Source organism: Fistularia commersonii, chromosome 4 (genome assembly GCF_037954325.1).
Source record: "Fistularia commersonii isolate RoL2024-O1a breed Wild chromosome 4, RoL_Fcom_v1.0, whole genome shotgun sequence".
Taxonomy (NCBI): domain Eukaryota; kingdom Metazoa; phylum Chordata; class Actinopteri; order Syngnathiformes; family Fistulariidae; genus Fistularia; species Fistularia commersonii.
Genome location: NC_141287.1, coordinates 15,225,695 through 15,249,919, shown reverse-complemented (window position 1 = coordinate 15,249,919; position 24,225 = coordinate 15,225,695). Strand labels below are relative to the sequence as shown.

The window sequence follows — 24,225 nt, the reverse complement described above, 5'->3', positions numbered from 1 at the left end:
ATCCTGTTTTTCAGCGTGACATTTGTGTAGCTGTATGTGAAAGAATTTATCTGACGGTCATGGACCTTGACACATTAGAAACATTTTTCCACGACACCGTTTTAAAACTTGAACACAAATGATGAACTTATGACATTTTGGCCGTGATCCTGTCTTCTGACTTCTTTTTTTTTCATTTTTCCCTAACTCGTTTTCATGCAGGTTCCTTGTACATGTTGTGAGCGTGTCTGTATTTCTATGTGTTTGCATATTCACGGCTCGGCATACCCCCGCCTCACAGAGTTTAAGTGTGAGAGAGATGAGTTGACGGATCTGGTCGAGGACCTCAAGCATGGAAATGTGATTGGCAGTCATAGACGGGGACTGAGCGTATACAAGAAGAGCTTCTCAGGCAATCAACTGCTCGACTGGCTGCAGAGAGAGAAAGGCATGGGTAGGCACCCACACAAAGACAGTTGCCAAAGAGAAACCTGAAGGAACCGCTAAAGAAACATTTCTAAAAGACGCTTAGAGAATTGAAGGTTCATTGAAGAGGTATGAATGTAAAAGTTATTTCTGCGTCACTAGTTTCTAAGCCACCCAAACATAATTTCAAAGGGAAAGGGTCAAAAACATCGAGAAGCCGAGGCACTGTGATGCTTCCCTTGTGGCTCCACCTTCTTAAGACACCTGATGCTGATCACCTGTCTTCAAAACTTGAGAGATTGATTTTCTCAAATGATGACCATGTTTTGAAACATTGTGCCACCTCAAAGTGCCTGAAAACATGCGTGAAGGAAAATAAAATCTGATCTGTCAACACTTGACCATGGGCCTGTGTCTGCTAGCCAGGGTGCAGGCTTATAAAGTCAGCCAGGGACTGTTGCAGAAGAAGTATATAGTTGGTGTACATGGCTGCGGGCGGCAGGATCGGGATTTTGCAGAAGGAAAAGATGAGAATACCCTGTACAGGCTGCTGGGGGATGATCCTCACTCGGCCCTCAACGCAGGAGTGACCGCAGCCTGCAAGCCGATCCAGGGTAGGTCAGGCTGGGTGCGAACAAACGTCTGACTGTCGGCCAACGTCTTATTAACCCACGTCCTTGTCTTTGCTTTTTTTTTTCTATCTTTGGGTGTTTTCGCTTTCTTGATGTAACCGCATCTGTTTTTTTTCCTCTGTGCGTTTTGTGGAGTGAGAATTGGGTTTTAATGGTGAGCTTATCCTGTTTAAAAGCCTTTCCTGGACAAATTAAAACAGCGACTCAGTGTACATTCACACAGGGATAAGGATCGGGAAATTTCACGCTAACGTCCACCCAAACTACATAATACCCTCAATGCAAATCAGCATTGTTCACGTTTATAATGCCATTGGAGTTCAATGTAGAGCTGGACGAGGACAAATGTGTTTCCCTTTGGTTTGTGAGATTTAGCACTCAAGAAGAAAAAAAAAAAATAGTGTGCACCGATTTCATTAGGTAAGAGTATCCACTGCCTGAGCAGCTGCCTCTATGAATGTACAGTTTGACCTGCTAAACTTTCCTCTGCATGCCATTGTCTCGGTCTGTTTACGTTGGTTGTTGACTAGCCCAACAACTGTGCAAACACTGCAGCTCCAGACAGGCGGTTCAGAAAAGCTCATGTGTCGTGACTGATTCTGACCAATGCAGCATGAAAATACCAAACGTCCCATACTTTTCCATTTTCATTTTGACGAATTTTTTTTTTCAATTTAAAAAAAAACAATGACCGTCTGTACTCAAAGACAGCCATTAAAACCTGTCTTTTCCTGCAAGGCCTCTGCGGTTTTTGTCGGCCGGCGTTCGGGTCTCCGCGGGGTGCTTCTTCTGTGGTGGCGGTTTGTATTTCTAACAGGACGTTGCGTCCCTGCAGAGACCAAACTAACTCTCGCCTGTCTGTGCTCCACGTATATGAAGTGTTTTACTTCTCTGTGCTTTACCATCTTGAATTCTATTGCTCTCTTTTCTCACAGGTCTTCTATCCTGCATCAAGGTTTTCTGATGTGCATGTTGTCGCTCAATTGTTGGTTTTGCATTGTGCTTGAATTGAGGTTTGAAAAAAATCTGCACACCAAAAGTGCTCCAAAAATAAAGATACTTTATTTTACATACAGTACAGAAAACCTATCCTCGCAAACATAGGCTCTTACTCAGATGCTTACCAGAAATATAGAAATATGTGTTAGCAAACATGTTACTGTGGTGCCATTTTTAAAAGGAATGATCTTTTTTTTTGCGCCTCTTGTTTGATATATCTTGTCATATTAACATTTTAACATTATCTTCACCGTTTTTCAAGATCAGCCCTGAGAAATTGATACTTTTTCCCTTACGTATAGATATGGACAAAACGTTCTCAATCGAAGGGTTTCAGCATACAATATAAAATAGAGTATATACAAAGGAGGAAGAATTAGACAGATGGAGAAAAAATGGAAATACCTATAGACAAGGTTTAATATCAAATTCCTGATTTAACCGTTGTGGGGTTAGTGTGCCCAGCGTGTATATCCAGAACAGCTTAACAATAACATGTTTGTTAGCACGTATCTTAGTATGTGCATGTGAGGAAGAGCCTATGTTTGCTTAAAACGGCATGCGAGAATAGTTTTTTTTGTACTATATGTAAAATAAATTCTTTATTTTTGGTGTGCAGATTTTTTTCAAACCTCTACTCAGTTGACTTTTTTTAATCCAGCACCCACCCCTAACTGAGCAGCGGATGTGCGTGTTTTTTCCTTTATCCAGTGCATTGTGCTTGAACACCCGCGTCTTCTAATCTTTTACAATCCACATATGTTGCATTTTTAAACCTCTCGACGAGAACGAAGGCCACACACTTGAGAGTTCACCTTAGTTATGTTTGCTTCAATACGCATACCAAATGTTTTCTCTCTCCATCCTCAGCCGCTGAGCTCTCCCTGCTTTTACGGGAGATGATCCTGAAACTGTTCTCTGAGCACCTCTCTGCTGACGGCAAGGTAAATGTTTGTTTTCCACCTGCGAAGGCACAAACAGGTTCCACGCCATGGGGTGAAGCCATATTTCATTTTTGCAGACTTTTAATTTTCACCCGCGAGATGTTAGATCCATCATCTAACATCTCACTGGTCCCAGAACTTAAGGCATAGGTGACAAACTCTGGCTCCTGGGCCAAATTTGGCCTACAGTATAATTATATTTGTCCAGTGAAGCCATACCAAGTGACTATTAGAGTTAGCCTACAGCACATGTACCGCTAATACTAGAAAACCCGGAATCCTCTGCTGGTGGTTTGGCACGAAAATTGCGACAGGACTCATAAACGCCCTCTCCTCTATTCGCTATGACTACTGTCATAGCGACCTTACGCTAATAAGGCAGAAAATAGAATTTTGCATGTGTGCAATATTAAGTTATATAGTATAGTATTAAGCTTTTTTTGTTCCATGTTCAGTTTTTAAGCAACACTCGTTGAGTCCATATGAAAAGGTTCATTGTTAAATCTGGCAGAAGACTGACTTAAGGGATCTCGTGCTCATGTTGCGGTGCCAGATTTTACCGAAGCCCTTCAGAGCTGTTTCGCAGCTTTTAAGAGATGCCCGTTTGTGCCGTGCTCCTTCCCCCAGTCTGTGGACTACAAGGGCATGTCCTCCGACCCCGTGTTTGAACGCTACTGCGAGCTGGCCATCCAGCTGCAGAGGGTGGAGTTGCTGTCACTGACCCGCGAGGAGAAGCTCGCCTTCTTCATCAACATCTACAACGCGCTGGTCATCCACGGTTATCTACGTTTGGGTGCCCCAACCAACATGTGGCAAAGATACAGAGTAGGAGCTGCATCTTAACAAAACAGTCAAGGGTTTTTGTATCCTCATCCATCTGTGTCTGAAGATGTGAGCACTTTCTCTCTCTCTCTCTCTCTCTCTCTCTCTCTGCTCGCAGTTCTTCAACTATGTGAGCTACCTGATCGGAGGAGAGGTGTTTACCTTACAGGACATCGAGAACGGTGTGCTGAGAGGGAACAGGAAAGGAGTCGCACAGCTCCGGAGACCCTTCTCCAAAACAGACCCACGACTCCAAGTACTCAGATTTAAGCTCGCTGATGAGAGTATCCTTAAAAGAGCAGCTTCAATATCAATTCTAAAAGATTTGCTGCCTCAGGAGAGCCCACAGCATCCTCAGAGATCCATCCCACCCCGGCCACCACCTACTCCAACTGTTGCCATCACAAAGGCAGTTTAGGACAGTCAAGGCAAAAACAAACAGATTGAAAAACAGTTTGTAGGCCAGAGCGGTCATCGCACTAAATTTGGGACAATCCTTAACACTTGAACCTCACATAGAGTACAGAGCAATAAATCCTTTATTTCCACTTTTCACTTTTACATATTTCTCCATTTATTGAGAAATAAATAAATGTATCAATAAATTGACAAATAAAATATAGATTTTATTTACATAGGTTATTATCTATAGATTTATATACATTATTATCTATTATATAAATATAGATTTTATTATATATAGATTTTAAAATACAGATTTTATTCATGTTTTCTGTATTTTTGGTCTTATATTTTTTTCCCCTCTTATAAGATAAACTTTATAGATCCCCATCTAGGAAATTCTTTTATCACAGCAGGGTAACAGTTATAGTATCAATGAATATGAATATAAATAGAGAGGCAGTTAGAAGATTGCAAAACACATCCACAAATAAATAGACAACAGAGAACAACAGCATCAAGGATAAGAATGGACAACAGAATGGGGGGGGGAAACAAAACAAAACAAAAAAACAGCAAGGGTGAAAATAGACAACCAAACAACAAAGATAGGAAAGTAAACTGAGTAGCAATAGAAATGACAAAAAATAAATAAAAATAAACAGGATGTGAATGGGCTGAGACTAACAAGGAAAAAAATAGAAAAAACAGTGTATCACAGTGTATCACATACACATGACACTTGTGTATTATATTTCTAACTTTGAGATGCTGCTATTGTTGAATTGTGTTGTGTCCTACCTGCTTTTTAAGGTTATTTTTTTCTGTTATTGATTCCACTGACACCGTTAGAGCTGCTATCTCTAAATTTCTTTGCACTCTGTGTAATGACAATAAAAGTCCTAGAATTCAATTCATTCCCACTTCCAATGTTGTCCACTAGATGGCTCTCCCTGACGCAGAACCGCTCATTCACTTTGCCTTGAACTGCGGTGCAAAAGGCTGCCCACCTATCAAAACATACACGCCACAGGTAGGAGGATTCCTACTTACTTGTTACTTGACCGCTCAGATAATTCTGGTGGGAAACGGCTTGCGTATTGTCCGAAACGAATCCTTTAGCAGTACGTTATGCGTTGTAACATCGAAGCGTCTGCTCCTCCTTCCCGCCAGGACATTGACAGCCAGCTCCGCATGGCGGCCGAGGCCTTCCTGGAAAACGACGATGCCTGCGTGGTGGATTCAGGGAAGAAGGAAGTGAGGCTCAGCCAGATATTCAAGTGGTACAAAGCTGATTTTGGAGGAACAGATGAAAAGGTACTTTTCAATCCCTGCCGCATAATATTTTATCTAATAATATTCCACATTTACTGTGTTTACCTTACATCCGTTGGGCGAGTTGTTCCACTTGCATGTTCACAAAGTAACAAAGAATTCAAAAAAAGTGATGACCAATTTATTTCTTCTGTTCATTCGCTGGGATCTAATGCAGGATGACTAGTTTTTATTTCAATGCATTTTTTCTGAAATGACTTCTTTTTATTAAGACAGAAGAGGCGGCATCAGGATACCAACAGGTTGTGTGTCTGTCACAGTGCCATCACAGAAACTAATGAGTTGAACTTACCTTCAACATTCACTAAATGGCTAAAAGTATTCCCTCACCTGCCTTGAGTCGCATATGAACTTGAGTGACATCACATTCCTAATCCATGAGGTTCAATCCATAGGGCAGCTAGAACAGCTTCAATTCTTCTCGGAAGACTGTCCACGAGGTTCAAGTGTGTGTTTATGGGAATTATTTGACCATTCTTCCAAAAGTGTATTTGTGAGGTCACACACTGATGTTGGACGAGAAGGCCTGGCTCTCAGTCTCCGCTCTAATTCATCCCAAAGGTGTTCTTTCGGTTGAGGTCAGGACTCTGTGCAGACCAGTCAAGTTCATCCACTCCAGACTCCTTCATCCATGTCTTAATGGACCTTGCTTTGTGCACTGGTGCACAGTCATGTTGGAAAAGGAAGGGGCCAGATCCAAACTGTTCCCACAAAGTTGGGAGCATAGAAGTATCCAAAATGTCTTGGTATGCTGAAGCTTTCAGAGTTCCTTTCATTGGAACTAAGGGGCCAAGCCCAGCTCCTGAAAAACAACCCTACACCAAAATTCCTTCCACCACACTTGGCACAATGCAATCAGACAAGCTGCGTTCACCAGGCAACCGCCAAACCCAGACTCGTCCATCAGATTGCCAGATGGAGAAGCACGATTCATCACTCTGGAGAACGCATCTCCACTGCTTTAGAGTCCAGTGGCAGTGTGCTTTACACCACTGCATCCAACGCTTAGCATTGCACTTGGTGATGTGTGGCTTGGATGCAGCTGCTCCGCCATGGAACCCCATTCTAAGAAGCTCTCTGCAAACTGTTCTTGAGCTAATCTGAAGACCACATGAAGTTTGGAAGTCCATAGGGATTGACTGCAAAAGGTTGCCGACCTCTTCGCACTATGCGCCACTGTCTTAGAATACTGCTGACAGTTAATATTTAGGAGCGAGGAAATTTCACGACTGGATTTGTTGCACAGGTGGCATTTTATCAGTTCTACGCTGGGATTCACTGAGCTCCCGAGAGCGACACACTCTTTCACAAATGTTCGTCTGCATGCCAAGGTGCTTGCTTTTATATACCTGTGGCGATGGAAGTGATTAGAACATCCGATTCTGATTATTTGGATGATTGAGGGAAAATACTTTAGGCCATATCGTGTACCTTCTCTTTTCTCTTTGTCCTCATAGCTCCTGGAATGGGTCCACGAGCACATGGGTGACTCGCCCAAGAAGACCAGCTTGCAGGGCGTCCTCTCTGGCGGGAAGACCAAAGTGAGCTTCCTTCCATACGACTGGAGCAGTAACAGCACCCGCTGAGAAAGCGGAGTTATGCAACATTTCTTTTCATCCCGTCACGTTCTACTGTGCTGCATTTACTGTACTTTCGTTTCGGGTTGGAGATGATGTGCTTCCAGAATCCACGGTCTTTCTACATGCAAAACTATAAATCATAAAAGTATATTGGGAGAAGAGTAAGCACATTACGGCGATACTGGACTGCAGTTGTAAGCTCATGGTAGCTGCCCTAGATTTGGACTGCATTCCATATTTGTTGACATTCAGTTTTTATGCGCTGAAAGTAATATTGATACAGCTTAAAGCTAAGTGATGCAGACACGTGCACAACAAATATTTACAACTTTAATATTTTGTAATTAATGTTATTTAGGTCTAAAGAAATTGTTTGCATATTTTTGGTGCCTAGTTTTGCAAACTCAATTTATAGGTTGCGCACGGACAGTTTCACTGCAGCAGGATATCCAATAGGACCCCAATGCATGTCAAGTGGTTGCTGCGTGAGGGGGCTGAAGGGTTCATTTGTCAAAGCACACAAAGGGAGCATAGCTGGGACACACAGGTACGGGATGCCAAGCACTTGCATTTAAATAAAACTCTGCATGTTCTTTTAAACAGCCCTCCAGGTGTGTGGTCGGATTTTCAAAGCTAAAGAATCTTTCTTTTTTTTTTTTTTTCCTGATCAATTTCAACGATTGGTGTTGAAAAACCCCTCCATCTGATAGCAGTTTTTTACCGACGGACTGAGCAGCGTGCTGCGTCCCCTGATGCTTTGCGTGTCTGGCCTTTCAGTTGAAACGGGAAAACATCTTCTTACGCTGTCCATGTGTGGACAGATGCTGCACAGACAGACAGGCAGAACACTTAAGACGTTTACATGTCACTTTATATCCCAAAACATATTTTGGTATTTTGTCTTCCTTTCTTAATATGAAAGTTTGTGGGTGTCACCCCCCCCCCCTTTTAATCCAGGTCTTCCACTGAAACGTAGAAAAAAAAAGTGCTTATGCTGTTTTTGCAAAGAAATATTTTAGGATCTAGCAATACTGTCAACTATTGAGATATTTTTCAATGTTCCTCTGATATTTGATGCACTGACACTTTGCATGTTGTAGAGATACATTTCTACTTTTTCTTTTTTTCCCTTCAGCAAATCCATATGCTCGATACTCTGTCTTTACAAGGCTGAAGTGATGCTCAGTTCTTTATTTTGAATCGACTTCTCGCTTGACGTGTGAAGTTTCAAACTCTTCCGTTGATCCCCGTCGTATCACGAGGGTTCAAACTTGACAGGGCTAGGACTTTGGCCTTGTAAATCTTTGAGGAGCACCAAAGCAAAAGAATAATTAAGCATGTTGGGACTGGAGTGCATGTATCGAATGCTTGGCTGCTATTATTCTAGAAGCTAAGAGATTTTGAACCTTCATCCGTAACGTTGTCTTGTCTCTCAGAACAGCCTTTTTCAATCACGTACCACTGCATCCTTGGAGTAAACATACTCGAGTCAATTGATGCAGATGCACACCGTTCAGGATATATTCATGGATTTCCCGTAAATCGAGTTTTGTACGCGTTTCAACTTTCTCTGTGCTATTAAAGATGCCTATCAGGAAAATGTGATGCAAAAAATGTTGACTGAAGCAATGCTAAACATTCTCTCCCTGGGGTTACCGGCAAAGCAATATGCAATATATATATATATGTATATCTTCTTCTTCTTATATATATATATATACACATTGATGGTAAATATGCAACGCTGAACTAAAATAAATGATATTGCCTCTGTCACTTTTGGTCTTTTTTTTTTTTATAGAAAGATGCAAAACAGCAAATCTAAGATTCATCATTTCTTTAATCAAACAACTTTTACTCACTTTTTAAGTAAGAAAAATAGATGAGGAATCATTACAAATCCAGTCTATTCACATTTGTACATATAAATAAGCATAGTTAAGGGCACGCTCTCAAAATCACATCAAAAATATTAAAACATATTAACCACCTCATGTTTATACACAAATGAACAGTATGAAATATACAACAGATGAGTTCCATGGAAACCAAAATGGTACCTTTTTTTTTTTCTTTTCTTTTAAAACGTTCACCTTCTCCTACATCCTAACACTGATTGGCACGAGTGGAAGAGTGAACGGTGAGGGCGCGTGTGTGGCAGGATGGACGAAGGTTTACAGGGCGTCAAACGTTTTGGTCATACGCTTTATCGAGTGAGCGACTCGCGCCGCAACTACAGGAGTCTCGACCCCGACAGTCCAGCAAAGGAAACTGCCGGAAGCTCATCGCGAACGTGTGTGTGTGTGTGTGTGTGTGTGCGCGCTGAGTTGTTCTAGTGATTCGTTGGAAAGTGGAAAGTACAAGAAAACTGTTAAGGTGTCAATATGTGGAAGAACTTACCTGCTATCACTGTCATGTCTAATGAGCCTTATCTAAAGACAAAAACCAAAGCTTTAAGTGGTGCAGGAACCGTTTGGAAGACCACTTTCATTAAATGCTAAGCTAACACTTAGCTTCCATCTCTTGATTTTTTTTTTTTTTTTTAACAATAATTCATATAGTTGTAAATACAAGCTCAACCTGTATTTCTATTAAATCCTTCGAGGACAAAGACTGTTAAAACGAGATGAGAGCCTGCCATTTGAGATCTCTGTCTCCAGTGACAGTAACACGTTTGAGAGAAAACATGTTTGTTTTTTCCATTTGTGACGTTAAAGTGAAGTTAAAAGGGAAACATTTCAATTGGATTAAAGCACGATTATTTACCCAGTGGTACAAAAGGGGTAACAGTGCACCCCAAGCGACACTGAAGGATGACCCGAAGACTGATCTGCACTGGTTATACTGGGGCGGCACTTTGCCCAGTAATTTCATGATTTAGAAATTAAACCTGATGAATCATTTAGCAGCTTTTCATTAGTTGGCAATCAGAAGGGACCCCGGGAGATGTGAAGAAGGAGCTGGCTGGAAAGGTTTCAGTCATCTGACGCACGACTGACCTCTAGTGGCTGTCTTGTAAATTCATGACTTGAGAAAAATCCATTTGTGTTTAAAAAGCAATTGACAGATGCATTTGCTTGGCCGCATGCTTTCTAAGTCACAACACGTCTACGGACCGCTGTGATCAGAAAGTGAGATCCTTCTGAGAAAGTGTCTGTGCTGATAGCAGGACCGGCTTGTCCCTGGAAACTCATACCAATCAATAACACGCCGAAACCGCGTAAAAGCTACCGGTCACAATTTGGAGAGGGGATGAATCGGATGGCCGGTGCACATGCATGCATTCAAGACTGTTGTTGGCCGTCGAATTCAGTTTCAAACTTCATGAGAAAAAGGCAGACCCATTCAACTGAGCTTATACCGTTCTGTTTCCTCGTGCGCGGAGGATACGTAAATAAGTGGTGTGTCTGAGGATGCGAGAGGGTTCCAGTGTCTTGAGAAGGTGAGTTCGGTGGCGGCGGCAGCAGCAGAGCACGAGACTCACCGCAGCCGAGGCGGCGCCGCTCTCCTCCAAGCTAACCTGATGATGGAAAAGAGCGAAGAGAAAGAGATTATCGGGCAGGTCTTAATCATTTACATGTATTTATCGTGAAGATAATGCTGGCAAATCGCATGTCGATCAAAGTCTGTCATCCAACCAGCTGATTGAAATACAGCAGCAGGTCTGGGATCTCGTCTTTCTTTGGACACACGAGTCGCCACGTGTGCGCAGCCACCCGCACGCAAGTTCGAGTGAGCTAACTGGCAAGTTAGCCTTTCAAATGATTTCTTCTAAAGAAAGTGTTAAACATGAGCCGAATCAAGTAAGAAACCGAAAACTTACCACCTCCGTGCGCAATGGGAGGAGGGAGGCTTTTCTTCCCCATCGTGTCACATTTGCATCACATGCATTAGCTTGATATGTCGGTCTACCACTGAAGTAAACGATGGGGATAACGGGAGCGCAACACCACTCCAGAAAACTCCTACATGTCCTTTTGACTGTCAGTTTTTAGTCTGTGCCATTGCTTCTCAAATAGTGGGCTGCACCCCCCTGGGGAACATGCTTCTGGTGTAGTATTAGCTCTATGGAGTAGGTTTCTTTTTGCACCGAGCGTGTGTACACACAGCACAGAGCAGAAAATATGAAGCACGGTGAACAAATAGTCAAGAGACACAGTGAAACAATATTTAACAGGGCTGATAAGAAAGGCTGCGAGAGATAATGAGACAAACGAAAGTCACCCGAAAGCTAAGACCAGGAAATATGATGAAGCGTATGTGGTGCTTGGCTTCACTGTGACTGCGGTGGGAGACGAGGAAAGACCGGTGTGTTTACTGTGTCTAAAAATGTTGGCAGCGGAGAGCATTCAGACAAATATATCAAGACGTCACCTAAAGACATTAGACACCTATTTCTTTCCACTAAAACGTGCCGAATATTGCGAACAATTATCCTGCTTTTGTGAAAGTTACTTCAGTAAACCAGGATGTTAATAAAGTTATTCGCTGTTGCAAGTTGATCTATATTTCTTTCTTTCTTTTTTCTTTTCTTTAAGGTTAATAAGGATATAATGTTGTGCAGAGGTGTACTTAAAACAATTTTGATAACAAATTATACTATAGTTGTAGCGGAGAGGGGGAGGGGCGCAAAATGTTTTCTTCTTTCTCGGGGAGGCGTGACAGAAAATCAATAAGAAGCACTGGTGTAATCCCAGCATAAGGTAATGACCAAAAGTGCACTCTGTTGTCTATGGGTTCATGCCGTTACGCAAGGTGCACAAACGTATATTGAGTGAAGTTAACTTGGTTGATATATAAATGCATACATTCAGAATTTTTATCATATAGATCATTTCTTCATCGTCATTTGAAAATTAGCTCACGAGGTGAAAAGGTGTGAGCACCCCTGATTTAAACATGAACGGAATAGCAAGAATACTGCTCATCCACGATTGGACGTTGGACACTGAGTGATGCTACTGTAATTTCCGCACTATAAGGTGCACTTAAAATCCTTAAATGTTCTCAAAAATCAGTGCCTTATAATCTTGTGCCTTATGTATAAATTCTTGTTGTGCTTACTGACCTCGAGCCAATTTTATGTGGTACGCTGCGTTCAAAAATCTGTAAAATGTTAGTGTGACTTTGGTAGGTGACGAAGCCGCTTCGCTTGACTGATTGATTGTCGGACCGTTCCCACCTGACACAGGGGCGTTGTATTAAAGTCTGTCCTTGGTTGAATATGGGTTGCAACGTCAGATGAGTAATCATGTGGTGCTGAAATACAACGTTGCTCCGACCTCACACTAACTTCAGGTGTCTGCTATGGCTGGCAACGATAAACCAATCAGAGAATAGTACATAGTGCGGTTACCTCCGCCACTTTTTGCAATAGCGGTACATACTGTGCTCTGACACAATAATACTGTGTATCTCTGATTATGAGGAACCCCAAAAATGGCAACTGTTAAGAGACATGCTTACGAAGCATGTCAACTCAAGGCTACCAGTCAGGCAGTAGATCATAGGAATAGAGCAGCCGCGAAAGAATTCAACATTAATGAAACAATGGTACGGAAGTGGAGGAAGCAAGTAGATGAACTGAGCCAAGTAAAGGAGACCAAACAAGGAACAAAGTAAGATGAATGAGATGAATAAGGTTCGATGAAACTGTTAGGTTTTGCTTTATAGAACGTATGTTTTATCATGCGCCTCATAACGTGGTGCGCCTTATGTATGAAAATAGACCCGTTCGTTGATTTCGCGCTTTATAATGCAGTGAGCTTTATGGTCCGCAAAATATGTTACTTCCTGAGACTTCTAGCCGATCAAATATCAGAGAAATGCGGAGTACTAACTTTCATCGTCCGAGTCGAAGCCGAAGAGCGCAGAGCAGGTGTTCAGAGCCTGGTGCTTCTGGAGTTCCTCCAAGCCGCCGAAGGAGGACAGACACTTGTCGCAGCGATGCCTGACCTTGGTTTCCAGCGCCGCCTCCGCCACCTGCTCCTGTGTCACCGACACCGGCTCCTTCTTTTTGTAATGATTCACACAAGTGGTTTTCTTTGGGGCGGACTCTTCCGTGTCTCTCCTCTTGCGCATAGAAAGCAGAGACTCATCCATGTAGGTGGAGGGCGGCGGCCGTATGAAAGGGGCCTTCACGAAGGTCGCGTAGGAAGGATCCTCGGGCCTGAAGGTTTTGTGCTCGGTTATCAGCGGCTCTCCCAATTTCTGCTGGGCGCCTTCCACCAGAGTGGACATGTCCTCCAGGTCCTTGACGTCCAGGGGGTCGCTGATGCGTCTTCTTTTCTGACACCTCTTTTTCTGAGTGGCAGCCGCGCTGCTGGACTGCGCGGCGGAGACAATCTCCTCATATCCATTGACGGGGGTTTTACCGTCATCCGACGCTACCCAGGAGGGGGACCTCTCAGAAATATGGGCGTGATCTTCGCTACTATCTGCTACGCTTCCATCGCAGGTCTGATCTTTGCTGATATCCTTGGCGTCTCCGTGATTAGAGTCCTCGGTGTGGTCAGCGTTCGGGCTACTCCTTTGCCCTTTTTTACTCTGCAGCCAGATCTCCTCGACCTTCACCCTCTGCTTCCAGGGGGCCTCTGGATTCTGGTGCTTCTGCCGGCTGGGTCCCATGTCCAACTCGTCCCTCTGAGGCGCCGGGATGTAGTGTCTCCATTCGTGGTCGTGGAGACACTGCATGCTTGGGAACACCTTGTCACAGTTCGTGAAGGAGCACTGGGGTCTGAAGGGCTGGTGGGTGTTCACGTGCTCCTTCAACTCTTGCTGTGTCAAGAAACGCTTGTCGCACTCCAGATGGTAACAGAAGTGAGGGAGGGGAGTGTCGTGGAGCTTCATGTGGTCCTTGTAATGTTGGAGGATCTGCAGCTGCCTGTCGGGGGGAAAGGAGTCAACACAATGACAATGAATATTAACTTCGAAAATGAATACGGCGAACACAATCCCCTCAAGTAAAAAGGCTTGAAACAGCTGATAACTCAGCCTCAACCCACAAGTAAATTTCAAACCCGCTGTTCCCCCAGCAGGCAGACCGGGTGCCTTTCAGCACAGATTTTCCTCCCACAGTCCAAAACAAAACCCATGGAGTAGTTTCACTGTGTAACTGCAAGCCCTAAATAGTGTGGAGGTGTGAAAGTGAGTACCGGTAGTAGTTTATTTGTGGAAGGTACGCGGTACGCTGAACCTCTCCTACCATCCAACGCCAGCAGCCCTCTTCAAAAAATTAATTTTACTGTACATGAATGACTTACTTTCAGCGACGAGACTTTTTTTTTAATAAAACAAGCCACAAGGTTGTTATTGAGTTTTTTTGGTTTTGCAACTTTTGCAACAGAGCCTCAAGGTACGCCTCGTAAGCATTCAGGCTGGATATTGAGAAAAGCATGATATCCCATTGAGTAAGCGCGACTTCCTGTTTACCTGAGGCAGAGGGAGCACTTGTGCTTGGCCCAAACAAACGTCTTCTCCAGCACCTTGTCGTCATTAATGTGGCACCTGATGGCGTGCCTCGTCAGCGTGGTGCTGATCCTCAGGAACACTCGATCGCAGGACACCGACGGGCACAGGTGGTACGTGATGTCGACGCCGAACCCGTTTTCTCCCGCCGCTTTGTCCGCCCCGTCGCCCTCCTTTTCCTGCTTCATCCCGGACAGGTCTTTCACAATCACCAGGCCTTCTTTAATGACCACCTGCTCGTCCTTGAAGTCCAGCTGCTTGTGGATATTGGAGTTGGGGTTTTTAGACTTGAGCACAGCTGTCTTTTTGATGAGTGTTCGGAGGTTTCTGATGATTCGATCTTCCCTTCTAAGGCTGGACACTCTCGTCTTGCCAAGCGGTTTCTGTTTGGGAGCTTCCTCCTTCAAATTTGCGGCGGGTTCCTCGTGAGGCTGCGTCTGGCTCCCGACATCGCCCGCCGTTCCATTGGCAGCCGGAGCATCTTCAGCGGGAGGATTACTGACGTCCGGCTTATGATTGCACATTTCCTCAATATGGTCCCGTACGTGCTTTTTGGCAAAAGAAAGCTGTTTAAAGCGTTTCCCGCACAGCACGCACCGGAGCTTCTCGATCTTGAGGTGTGCGAGGGCGTGCCTCAGTACATTCAGGCCTTTGTAGTTTTTACGGCAGATGACGCAGTCGTAAGTTAAATGAGCGTATTTCTGAGTGCGGAGTACTCTTCTCCTCCATTTGCTCAGGCCTAACTCCTGGAGGACAGACAGCAAACCAAAGCAGGGAGGGTCACAGTAGGAACGGGGGAAAGCAGTTTAAATAAACTTCCTTTGATAGAAAGGGTCAATTTACTATTGTCCAGGTGAGCATAAACAGGCATCTGTAGATGTAAACACCATTTGAACAAAATATTTGCCCGGTAATAATGTGAATTTGGCTTACAGGTCAATATGCTTACATAAAAAAAAAAATATATATATATATATTATTGCTATTCTATCAAATTAATTTCAGTACTGTACAAATATGCATCAGATTCTTTCTGTGTAATGTAAGGCAGCAAAGCATAGGGTCAAAACCAGGTCAGAGGCAAGCCACCTTTAAGATTTACATAAACACCGCCATTTATTGTTGGCTTTATTTTCAGGCTCATGACATAATTTTGAAAACAGCGATACATCGTGGCTCTGTGTAACAGCCACGTGCTGTAACAAATGTTTCAAGAGGAATTAAAAGACTTCTTCTTATCCTCTCTGCATTTTGCCATTATCCTCCTTCAGGTGGATTACAAATGATGGAGAAGCGAAACCACAGCGACACTTTGAAAAAATACCAACTGACCTCTATGCTCGTGTCCCGTGTCTCCGGTGTCGGCTGGGAATCTTCTAAAGCGTCGCCGTTTAGTTCGTCTGACTCCGAGGGCTCGGTGGGAGACAGTTTGTCGTTTTCTGCCTTTTTGGATTTAAAAGCGTAGCTGTGTAACAGTTCTATTGGACAATCCAGCAAATCTAAGGTCGGACCGTCCAGCTCCGGATCTCCGTCAACAGCGGGGGGGACGGCCTGGGGGTCCCCGGGGGGCCCGTCACAAAGCGCGGAGCCTGACCGGGTTTGCGTTTCCTCTTGGCTCGGAGTATCGACACTCGAGATGGAGTTGGTGTGTCTCTCGAGTTCACCCATTTGCTGAGGTCGGTTTTCCATTGGCACGCTCTCTTTTTCGAGTTCGTTCTCCAAGTGCGGCATTTCCCGGGCTTCATCTTCTGTGTCGGATTTTTCCTCAAAACCAGATTCCTCCTCCTCCTCCTCCTCGGTGAAGGAGATTTCATTATCGGGGTAAGATACTTCATATTTCTGTAATGGTTTCCTCCCCCGTTTTTTCCCTGGGACTTTGACTTTCTCTTTTGGTGTCTGCAGCTGCTCCAGCCGTGGAAGACCTTGGAGCCAGCGTTTCTTCCGGCCTTTCCTTTTCAATATCTGGCTCTTGACGCATCGGGACAAATACTCCCTTTTGCGGTTCAGAGGGAGTTTGGCGGAGGTGGCGTTTTCCCTCGTGGTGTGATTGTGTCTCAATGAATACATGGGCTTATTACGCAGAGAGGTGAATTTCAGATTGTATTCGATCTCCGGGTCGTCGCCAAGGTCAAGCTCGTCATCGGACGCAGGTTGGACTCTCTTCCGCGAGCGTCTCCCCCACCTTCTCCTCTTCTTCTTGGGAGCGTCGTTTTGGGGTTGGACACATTTCTCTGCCGCCCCCTCTGGGGTCTTTTCCTCTGGAAGATTGTGGTTCTCTGTTGCAGCTTCAGTGCATTTGCAGGAATTTAAGACTTGGGCATTTGAATCATTTACACAAATATTAACTATTGTCTCATCACAGTATTCCTCCTCTTCTTCCCTCATCTCGCTGAGAACGGCAGCCTTCAAGACTTTGTCGTTTATCAACTCCAAGCAATGTGTCCGGAGGGTCAACAGGTTCCAAAACTCGGGGTCAAAACACAGCCGTTCCTTGAGCATCTGGAAAACATAAGGTAAAACATTATAGGTGCTAAATGTAATTCTCTTCCAGAGTTTATATAAACACAGCGTCCGATCCGACCTGCAGAATGTGGAAGCGGACACTGGTTCGAACGGGGCTGTTGCGGGGATGCGGCTCCTGGTCAGGGTGCATATAAAGCAGGCAAACGGTCCTGTAAGCTTCCAGGCTCCGTTCCTGGCAGAAGACCAGGAGGGCACATGCTCGACAGATTTCCAGGTCATGGGGCAGGAGGAAGGCGATGGTTTTGCAGACCAAAGCCCGGGCGACGCTGTCGGCTTGCATGTCGCACAGCTGCAGGGCCCTGGCACAAAGCTCCACACACACTTGGACTCCTTCGCCTCCCAGCTGCCAGCAAGCAAACAGAAGCACATTATGCCTTTGCGTGAAATGGCGGCGAGGAAATGACAGATTTAGCAGGTTTTTGTTTTAGAGAAAACTATTTCTGAAGCCATCGTTCGAGGAAAAGGAGAACTAGTAATTTGTCCTTTAACATACTCTTTCAATATTAGTTGTTATCTATTTATTTTCTGGAACAATTCTTGATCAAATATCTCAGCGGTCCCCAACCTTTTTTGTAACAGAGACCAGTTTTATGCACGAAAATGTTTAGATGCGCGGGGGTTGAAATAATAAAAACTTTACAGTTCAAAACAGTTCACAGTATTAAATCTGAATACACAACTATTACACTTTATATTAGGCAATTACAATTTTTAGTGCGGCAGAAGGGCGAAGGCGGAAACAGTCATTTTTTTAGCTTAAGATCCAGAGGGTTTAATGAGAACAACTATAATTTTGTACCAGCTGTACCTCAGTGGTGACCAGTTTGATGAAGGGGAAGATGGCTCTGACGTTGGTGGCAGAAGAGGCAAGCTGCAAGCATTCAGCGAGGAAGCCTTGTCTGGAGAGGTGAGCACGAAGATGTAACCTGCTCCAGATGAACACTAGGTCCCTGCAAGAAGTTAGTCAGCTAACTCAACTGTTTGTTATCAAATTAAAAAGAAATAATCCAATTACATGTTGATGAATCTAAGGATTTGGTCAACAAGTAATGTAGGAATCTTGCAAACTTTATATCCATCTTTTCATGATTCCCCGATCCACCAGTGACTCTTACCAGATGTAGTACATGTCTCCATTGTGCAGCTGCTGGGTGAGGAACGCTTTACATAATGACAGAAGCAGTTCATCTTTTTCAACCCTCTCTGTGTTGCAGATGATTTCCACAGCATGACGCCCATCTATCTCTGCCATCTGAGGAGGAGGCCAGGAAGACGTACATGCAATAAAACAAATATAAACAAAAAGTGAAAAATGTAGGGCATTATACTTAATGTGTCCAATAAAATGTTTGATATAAATATGGAAGAGTTCTCATGACTACCATAAATTCCGGCATATATGCCGCTACTTTGTTCACATGCCTTGAGAATTACGGCTTTTACAACGATGGGGCTAGTTTATGGATTTTTATAGGGCAATTACGATCGCTTCCTTCCGCCAACACCGTCACAATGAACAAATGAAATTGTTTTGGCATTCTCGCATTTACGATAATTCTTCAGATCAGCCATTTTGCACTTTTTGCACACACCCCCATCATGAAAAAGAAGCGCAGAAATAAATTCGAAGCATCTTTTGAGTTGAAATCAGTCTGGCTGTCGAAGAAGGAAATAGAGCTGCTGCTCGTGAGTTCAGTATCTGTTCTGAAAAAAGCATTTGTATTATGTACCGCTAATTGTAGATGTTACTGTCATTTATTTAATTGAAAGTTTGCAAAAAATCTTGCTTCATTAATATCTCATGTTTCAACGGGGACACCTGCAGCATATAGACAAGTAAATCTTATTTACGTACAATTTATTTTTGAAAAAAATTAGTGGACGTGGCCTACATATAGGTGTGCTCTAAAGTTTGGAATTTAAGGAATTTTTTTTTGGACATTATTGTAAATCACGACGTACTGAGAATTTCTTGAATGACTGTTCAAGTCGTTGTGGCTTAAACACAAAATGCATGTGTTTCTTACCTCCTTGTGAAGGTGCTCGTGCAGTGAGGCCTTGTAGAGGCAGGTCAGGTACGCCTGATGGAAGTACAGATGTTTTCTGGCCTTGTGGTTTTCCAGGCAGGCTTTTGCCAGGGCCATTGCCTCCTGTATCCTCTCACAGGCCTGAAGGTAACGGACTCGTAGCTCCAGGAACACTGGCAACTCAGAGTTCAGGTAGTTCTCAACTGCACGGGAGGGAATAAAAAAGCGAAGTTGGTGAAATTAAAGTGCGAGACAAACCATTTACACACACATATCTGAAGGATAAATAACATGTAAGGTAAGGGCTGCAAGTCACATGGACTGCCACCCTTTTTGAAAAGAAGACCAGCCCCGTTGCTGTACAAAAATGTGTCGCTGCACTCAATACAATTATCAAATTTATTGGTTAAAATCATACAACGACTTTTGGAATATTCTTTATTTTAATCAAAACCTGCATTTTGATATTTGGAATACCGTAAATGAAATCTGGGGGAAAAAGAAAATAGAGATTTTATGCAGCCCTGTGTGATTTAAGCTATTTCATTAACTGTTCATTGTTTCAGTCATAGTAAAGAGCCTACCTTGCTTCGAAGGCAAGGGTTTGTCCTTCAGGATTCCTTGTAACACAGGATTCTCCCACGGGCCTCCTGCTTTGATGATCTGCTTGACATGCTGGAGGTAGACATTCCTGTGCCTGAGGAGCTGCAAATGGCACTCCTGCAAAGAGGAAGAAAAGTTGATTGATTGAATTTACCTGTCAAATACTCTGGTTTTTGGAGACTATTAGTCAAAATAACGACTTTAAAGATGAATATAACTGATATACGACCGAAGAAACCATATGAGAGTGTTTGATCAAACTGGCTCTTTCCCTCTGATTTCAAGGTAGTGATTTCTCATTTGTGAGGGCAACTTTAGCTTCCCAGCTGACAGCACATTGAGAAAGATCTGGCCTGATAAAAAAAATATGCCCGTTGAAATCTATCTCCATTTTATTCATATTTGAATTTGAAAAACCTCTCAAGGGCATGGTCTTGACTAAATAAAAAAAATGTGTCGCTTTAGTACGGGTTCTCGTACTAAAAACTAGAGAACTTTGATCACCTGATAAGAATCCAGGATGTCTTTTAAAGGTTCTTCCCCAAATTCTTCTTTGCTGAAAAACAGCATGAGTTCAAAGAAACTCCTGAAAGACAAGATTGGAGGAAATAATGAGTTTGAAGGCCTTCTCCAAACAAATGACAGCTCACATGTATATAAAATACAGTCAATCAAACAGCTTTTTCACCACAAATACATTTCTAACATTAAGTACCAGCTTGCTGATGCAACGTTCCTTTTTGGGATTTCTGTCAAATACCGCAGATTAGTACAGAGTAATGTTTTAACTGTGGGGATATTGAATTGGTCACTGAGGGTCTTTTACATGCTACAAAAGACTATTGCCTTCATACTGCGAAAAAAAAAATAAAGGCAGCATTCAGCAGTTCTTGATATTGACATACTTCGTGATATATGCTTGTGCATTGAAACTAACGTGTCAGGTAACCCAGCAGAGAAATTCCCTGTAGCATCTAATCGATAGTGATATTCTACTCTGAAATAAATCTGTGTAAAAGATAACTTGTTATGGGGGGAATCACCATCACTGAAGTAACCCCTCAAGGTATTTTTTACTGACCGCGAACAAACCAAAAGAGATACCAGATGAAATCAATATTCTCGGACTGCATAAAACAAACAAACGAAAAACACATCCCTGACTGGCTGGTGCAAATCCTATGAAAATGGCCTTGTATAATAACAATGAATGATATTTCTTTTGGTGAATTTAGGCCAACGACTGACAGAGCGGTGATGGTTGACAGAAGGGGCTGCTGCCAGGAAACACAGTTTCACATCCCCAAACTGAGAGGCATGCAGGACAGCTGAACTATGCACGGTCAAATCCTATGACTGGCTGTCCCAGAACATTTGGCTTTTCATTCTTCCTGGTGGAAAAGTGAATCAAAACATCACACCGCAATTGTTTTGCTGGCTGTCAGTGAAACTGTGATGTGATGTCAGTGTCTATGTGTTGAAAAACAGGAGAACAAGAGGTTTTCCAAAACCTCGTGAAATTGGCCCACCCTGGCATATTGGCTTAAGTATTGTACATGTCTATTTAAAGCTTTATTAATCAAAGATACAGCTGACATCATTTTGAATCCATCAGCTGACTGGTCACACACTCAGTCAGTCTCAGTTTAGTCTGGAGATTATCTGTAGGCTGAGCACAAAACAATAAAGGGAGATAATATCAGCTCTCTTTTCTTGGATTATTTAGCGGTCGGAAAAAGCAGACTTGGTGGAAATTTTACACATGCTGACATTGTGCATTGATCAGCCCCTCGGTGCCCGGCAACCATCCATTCTTGTGCTTATAAATGTCCACCCTTGTCACTAATAAAGACTCCAATTCTGCAACCAGCATTTCACAGAAATTGCACCGCACTGAGCTCACCCCTGTGATGCTTTGCTTGTTTACACAAATCAAAATATTGCAGTCGTCACGCCGCCCCGGTGTGAGACTTCCTTTCAAACTCTCAAAATATTACATTTGCAGTCAAACTAAAAAGAAAACATTAGAAAAAAAATAAACGCGAGACTTCATATCTAAACAGTGCATATAATGCTGCCTGGAGACAGTGACTGCTAAACTAGGTAAACATATTGTGTGGTTGAACTACCATAAAAGCTATGACACAAAACCTGCTTCAGTCTACTTACAGGGCCAGGCTGCTGAGAACATAGTGGATATGCTGACAGTCATCTGGAAAGGCAGCAGCGGCTTTAGTGAAACTGCAGAGTGCTGTCCGTAACACCTTCAGCTGAGGGAGAGGAACTTGCCATTGACCTGTGTATTCTTCAACCAGCTGTGCATTCAGGAGGACAGGGTGAACAGGGGGTGGAGTCGTTTGTGAAAAAACATAACAAAAAACAATCCTTACCTAAATGAACAACCAATTATCAAATGTGAGTGAACCTGACCAAGCTGCTTAATAACTGACCAATGCAAACAAGGTAGAGATGGGTGGAGAACAGAAGCACAAATACAGTTTGTTTTTGTTTTTAGTTTGAAATTTGTCAACGCAGAACTGATGTCATAACTGTCATCAGATAATACCATCCAACACTGGCATTCTGTCCACTCTTGGACACATTCTCAACTACTAGATAATAAAATGTGTACATACAAAATGAAAAGCTTTTCCCTCAGTCAACATCTTTAAACCATGCCGAAGTCACGTGAGAGATATGTTGGTAGGTCTCTAGATTAGGAGAATTGCAGCAGAGTCTGACTCTATTGGGAAAAAACGCTGTACCAAAACATATTAGTTTCGGTATTAAACTTATAATGTCCAAAGACAAAAATATGATTTGGTGAAGAATCGTCATTCTGTTCACTGTTTGTTGTCAGGCATCACTGTGATCAGCACGTGTTTCAGAATTTGAACACGATCCATTTGTTCATTCATTCACTGAATCACACACAAGGCTGCAAGAGCGCCAGAGCCTGGACATCCTGGACCATTATCTCTATTATTCACATTTATGGATCATTTTCATGAATTTTCAATCAAATTCATATTTCAGGACTGTAGGAGGAGACCATGGAACCTGGAGAGAAAACATGTAGCCATGTGGCAACCATACAAGACTCACACAATGGAAAAAAAGGCAACTAAAATCTAACCAGGAGCCTTCCTCCTGTCTAGTTGTCTCACCACCGCACCGCCTCGCCACTAATTTTAAGCACCAGTGTTTGGAAAATCAGAGTTACACGATTTATAATAATTTCTCATCATCATCATCATCATCATCATCATCATTTACCCCATGTTGCTACACGGTCTGCTTCTTAATCACAATTCAATCTAGCAATTCCACTACTTGCGCTGCTCCACATTAAATAACTAAACTAGTTATATTTGTCATCAGCCACGTAGTCCAGGTGCTAAAGACCTACCATATGGCACTTTATACTCAGCCTAAAGCAAATTAGCTGCTCTTGTATGCAATTTTTCACACAATGAATCAAATTCAGGAGGTATGCCACCTCAGTAAGTCATGTGTAACACGCTAAATGCATTAAAGCATGGGTCTGAAGATGACCACTGCCTTTTGATAACCTAAAAACGTCACTTTTATCATTCACTGTGACAGGAACTGCCAGGAGGGAGTCACATCTTGAATGGTAAATTTGCAACTTTTTCAAATTGCTGGCAATAACTTACTGACTGTGAGATGTGTCCATCGGACAGCTGCTATGTTTTGGAACCTACTGTCATATCGGGCCATGTGGGTCAACCAATATCATAGGTGTCGCCATCCAGTCCGTTCCGATAAACAAGCATCAGCAAATGTGTGAAGTTTATGTTTATCTCTCCGTATAACCACAACAGTGGCACAGACGATTCAAGGCGTTTTCGTTAACTGTCTTTCTACACAAGTTTCCCATCTTGGGTTGCCAGTCGGATGTGTTTAAAAGAAACTACCGTTTAATCCTGTATCGTCGTTTAAAAGCAGATTGGTGCTCTGGTACTTGTGGCTTAATTGAAATACTCGTTAATAACGGTAAGCTATTTATATTGGCACAGTTCGCTTATCCTGGCGTTAATTAGCTTACCTTAACTAGCTAGCTAGCGAGCTAAAACGGGTCAAATGGGAATCATTCTAGATTGTACGTTCACGGGAAGCTAAGCCTATGACAAAATCACATTTTCAGATCTCTAACTCGTGTGTTTACGATACCGGACCAACGGTGGTAGCAAACAACTGTTTAAATCGAGCTAGTCTGGAGGCTAACATTAGCTACCGATAGGGGTAACGCTAGCGATAAACAGTCAACAACAAAGGAGATTATCCGTCGGAGAGGATTCAAACATACCTCACAAAACTCAGAACAATATTCTTTGCTCTTTGGGGAGGATTCATCGCCGCAGTATCTGTTACACAACGTGTCAAGACCTAATTCAAACCCGTCTATTTCCAAATCACTTTCGCTATCCGCCATACTGGCTTCTGCATCCGGCGCATAGTCAGT

At 43.1% G+C, this 24,225-nt stretch overlaps 2 protein-coding genes across 5 annotated transcripts in view; one reads left to right on the top strand and one right to left on the bottom strand.

Moving 5' to 3' along the window:
• Positions 1–8,894, top strand: part of LOC147234880 (uncharacterized) — a 12,696-nt gene extending 3,802 nt beyond the window's left edge. For 2 of the 3 annotated variants that reach the window (XM_086145549.1, XM_086145548.1), the window contains exons 4-11: positions 281–433; positions 828–1,019; positions 2,907–2,980; positions 3,608–3,805; positions 3,921–4,058; positions 5,148–5,237; positions 5,378–5,521; positions 6,997–8,894. In XM_086145549.1, the coding sequence (XP_086001675.1) occupies positions 281–433; positions 828–1,019; positions 2,907–2,980; positions 3,608–3,805; positions 3,921–4,058; positions 5,148–5,237; positions 5,378–5,521; positions 6,997–7,125 (1,118 nt within the window). In that variant the 3' untranslated portion in view covers positions 7,126–8,894. Of the gene's footprint in view, positions 1–201; positions 434–827; positions 1,020–2,906; positions 2,981–3,607; positions 3,806–3,920; positions 4,059–5,147; positions 5,238–5,377; positions 5,522–6,996 lie in introns of all 3 variants that reach the window. The other variant, XM_086145550.1, reaches the window with a different exon arrangement.
• LOC147234879 (zinc finger protein 654-like) lies at positions 7,272–24,225 on the bottom strand. 2 transcript variants are annotated; one of them, XM_086145546.1, is made up of 12 exons: positions 24,070–24,225; positions 21,909–22,054; positions 20,244–20,325; positions 19,721–19,856; positions 19,137–19,339; positions 18,225–18,361; positions 17,918–18,059; positions 17,168–17,452; positions 15,919–17,085; positions 14,551–15,332; positions 12,960–14,002; positions 7,272–10,639 (listed from the first exon to the last, which is right to left on the bottom strand). In XM_086145546.1, the coding sequence occupies exons 1-12, from the start codon at positions 24,193–24,195 to the stop codon at positions 10,635–10,637; spliced, it is 4,254 nt and encodes a 1,417-aa protein (XP_086001672.1). In that variant the 5' UTR covers positions 24,196–24,225; the 3' UTR covers positions 7,272–10,634. The 2 variants fall into 2 exon arrangements, with proteins under 2 accessions (XP_086001672.1, XP_086001673.1); XM_086145547.1 differs by lacking the exon at positions 7,272–10,639 and having other exon boundaries at positions 12,955–14,002.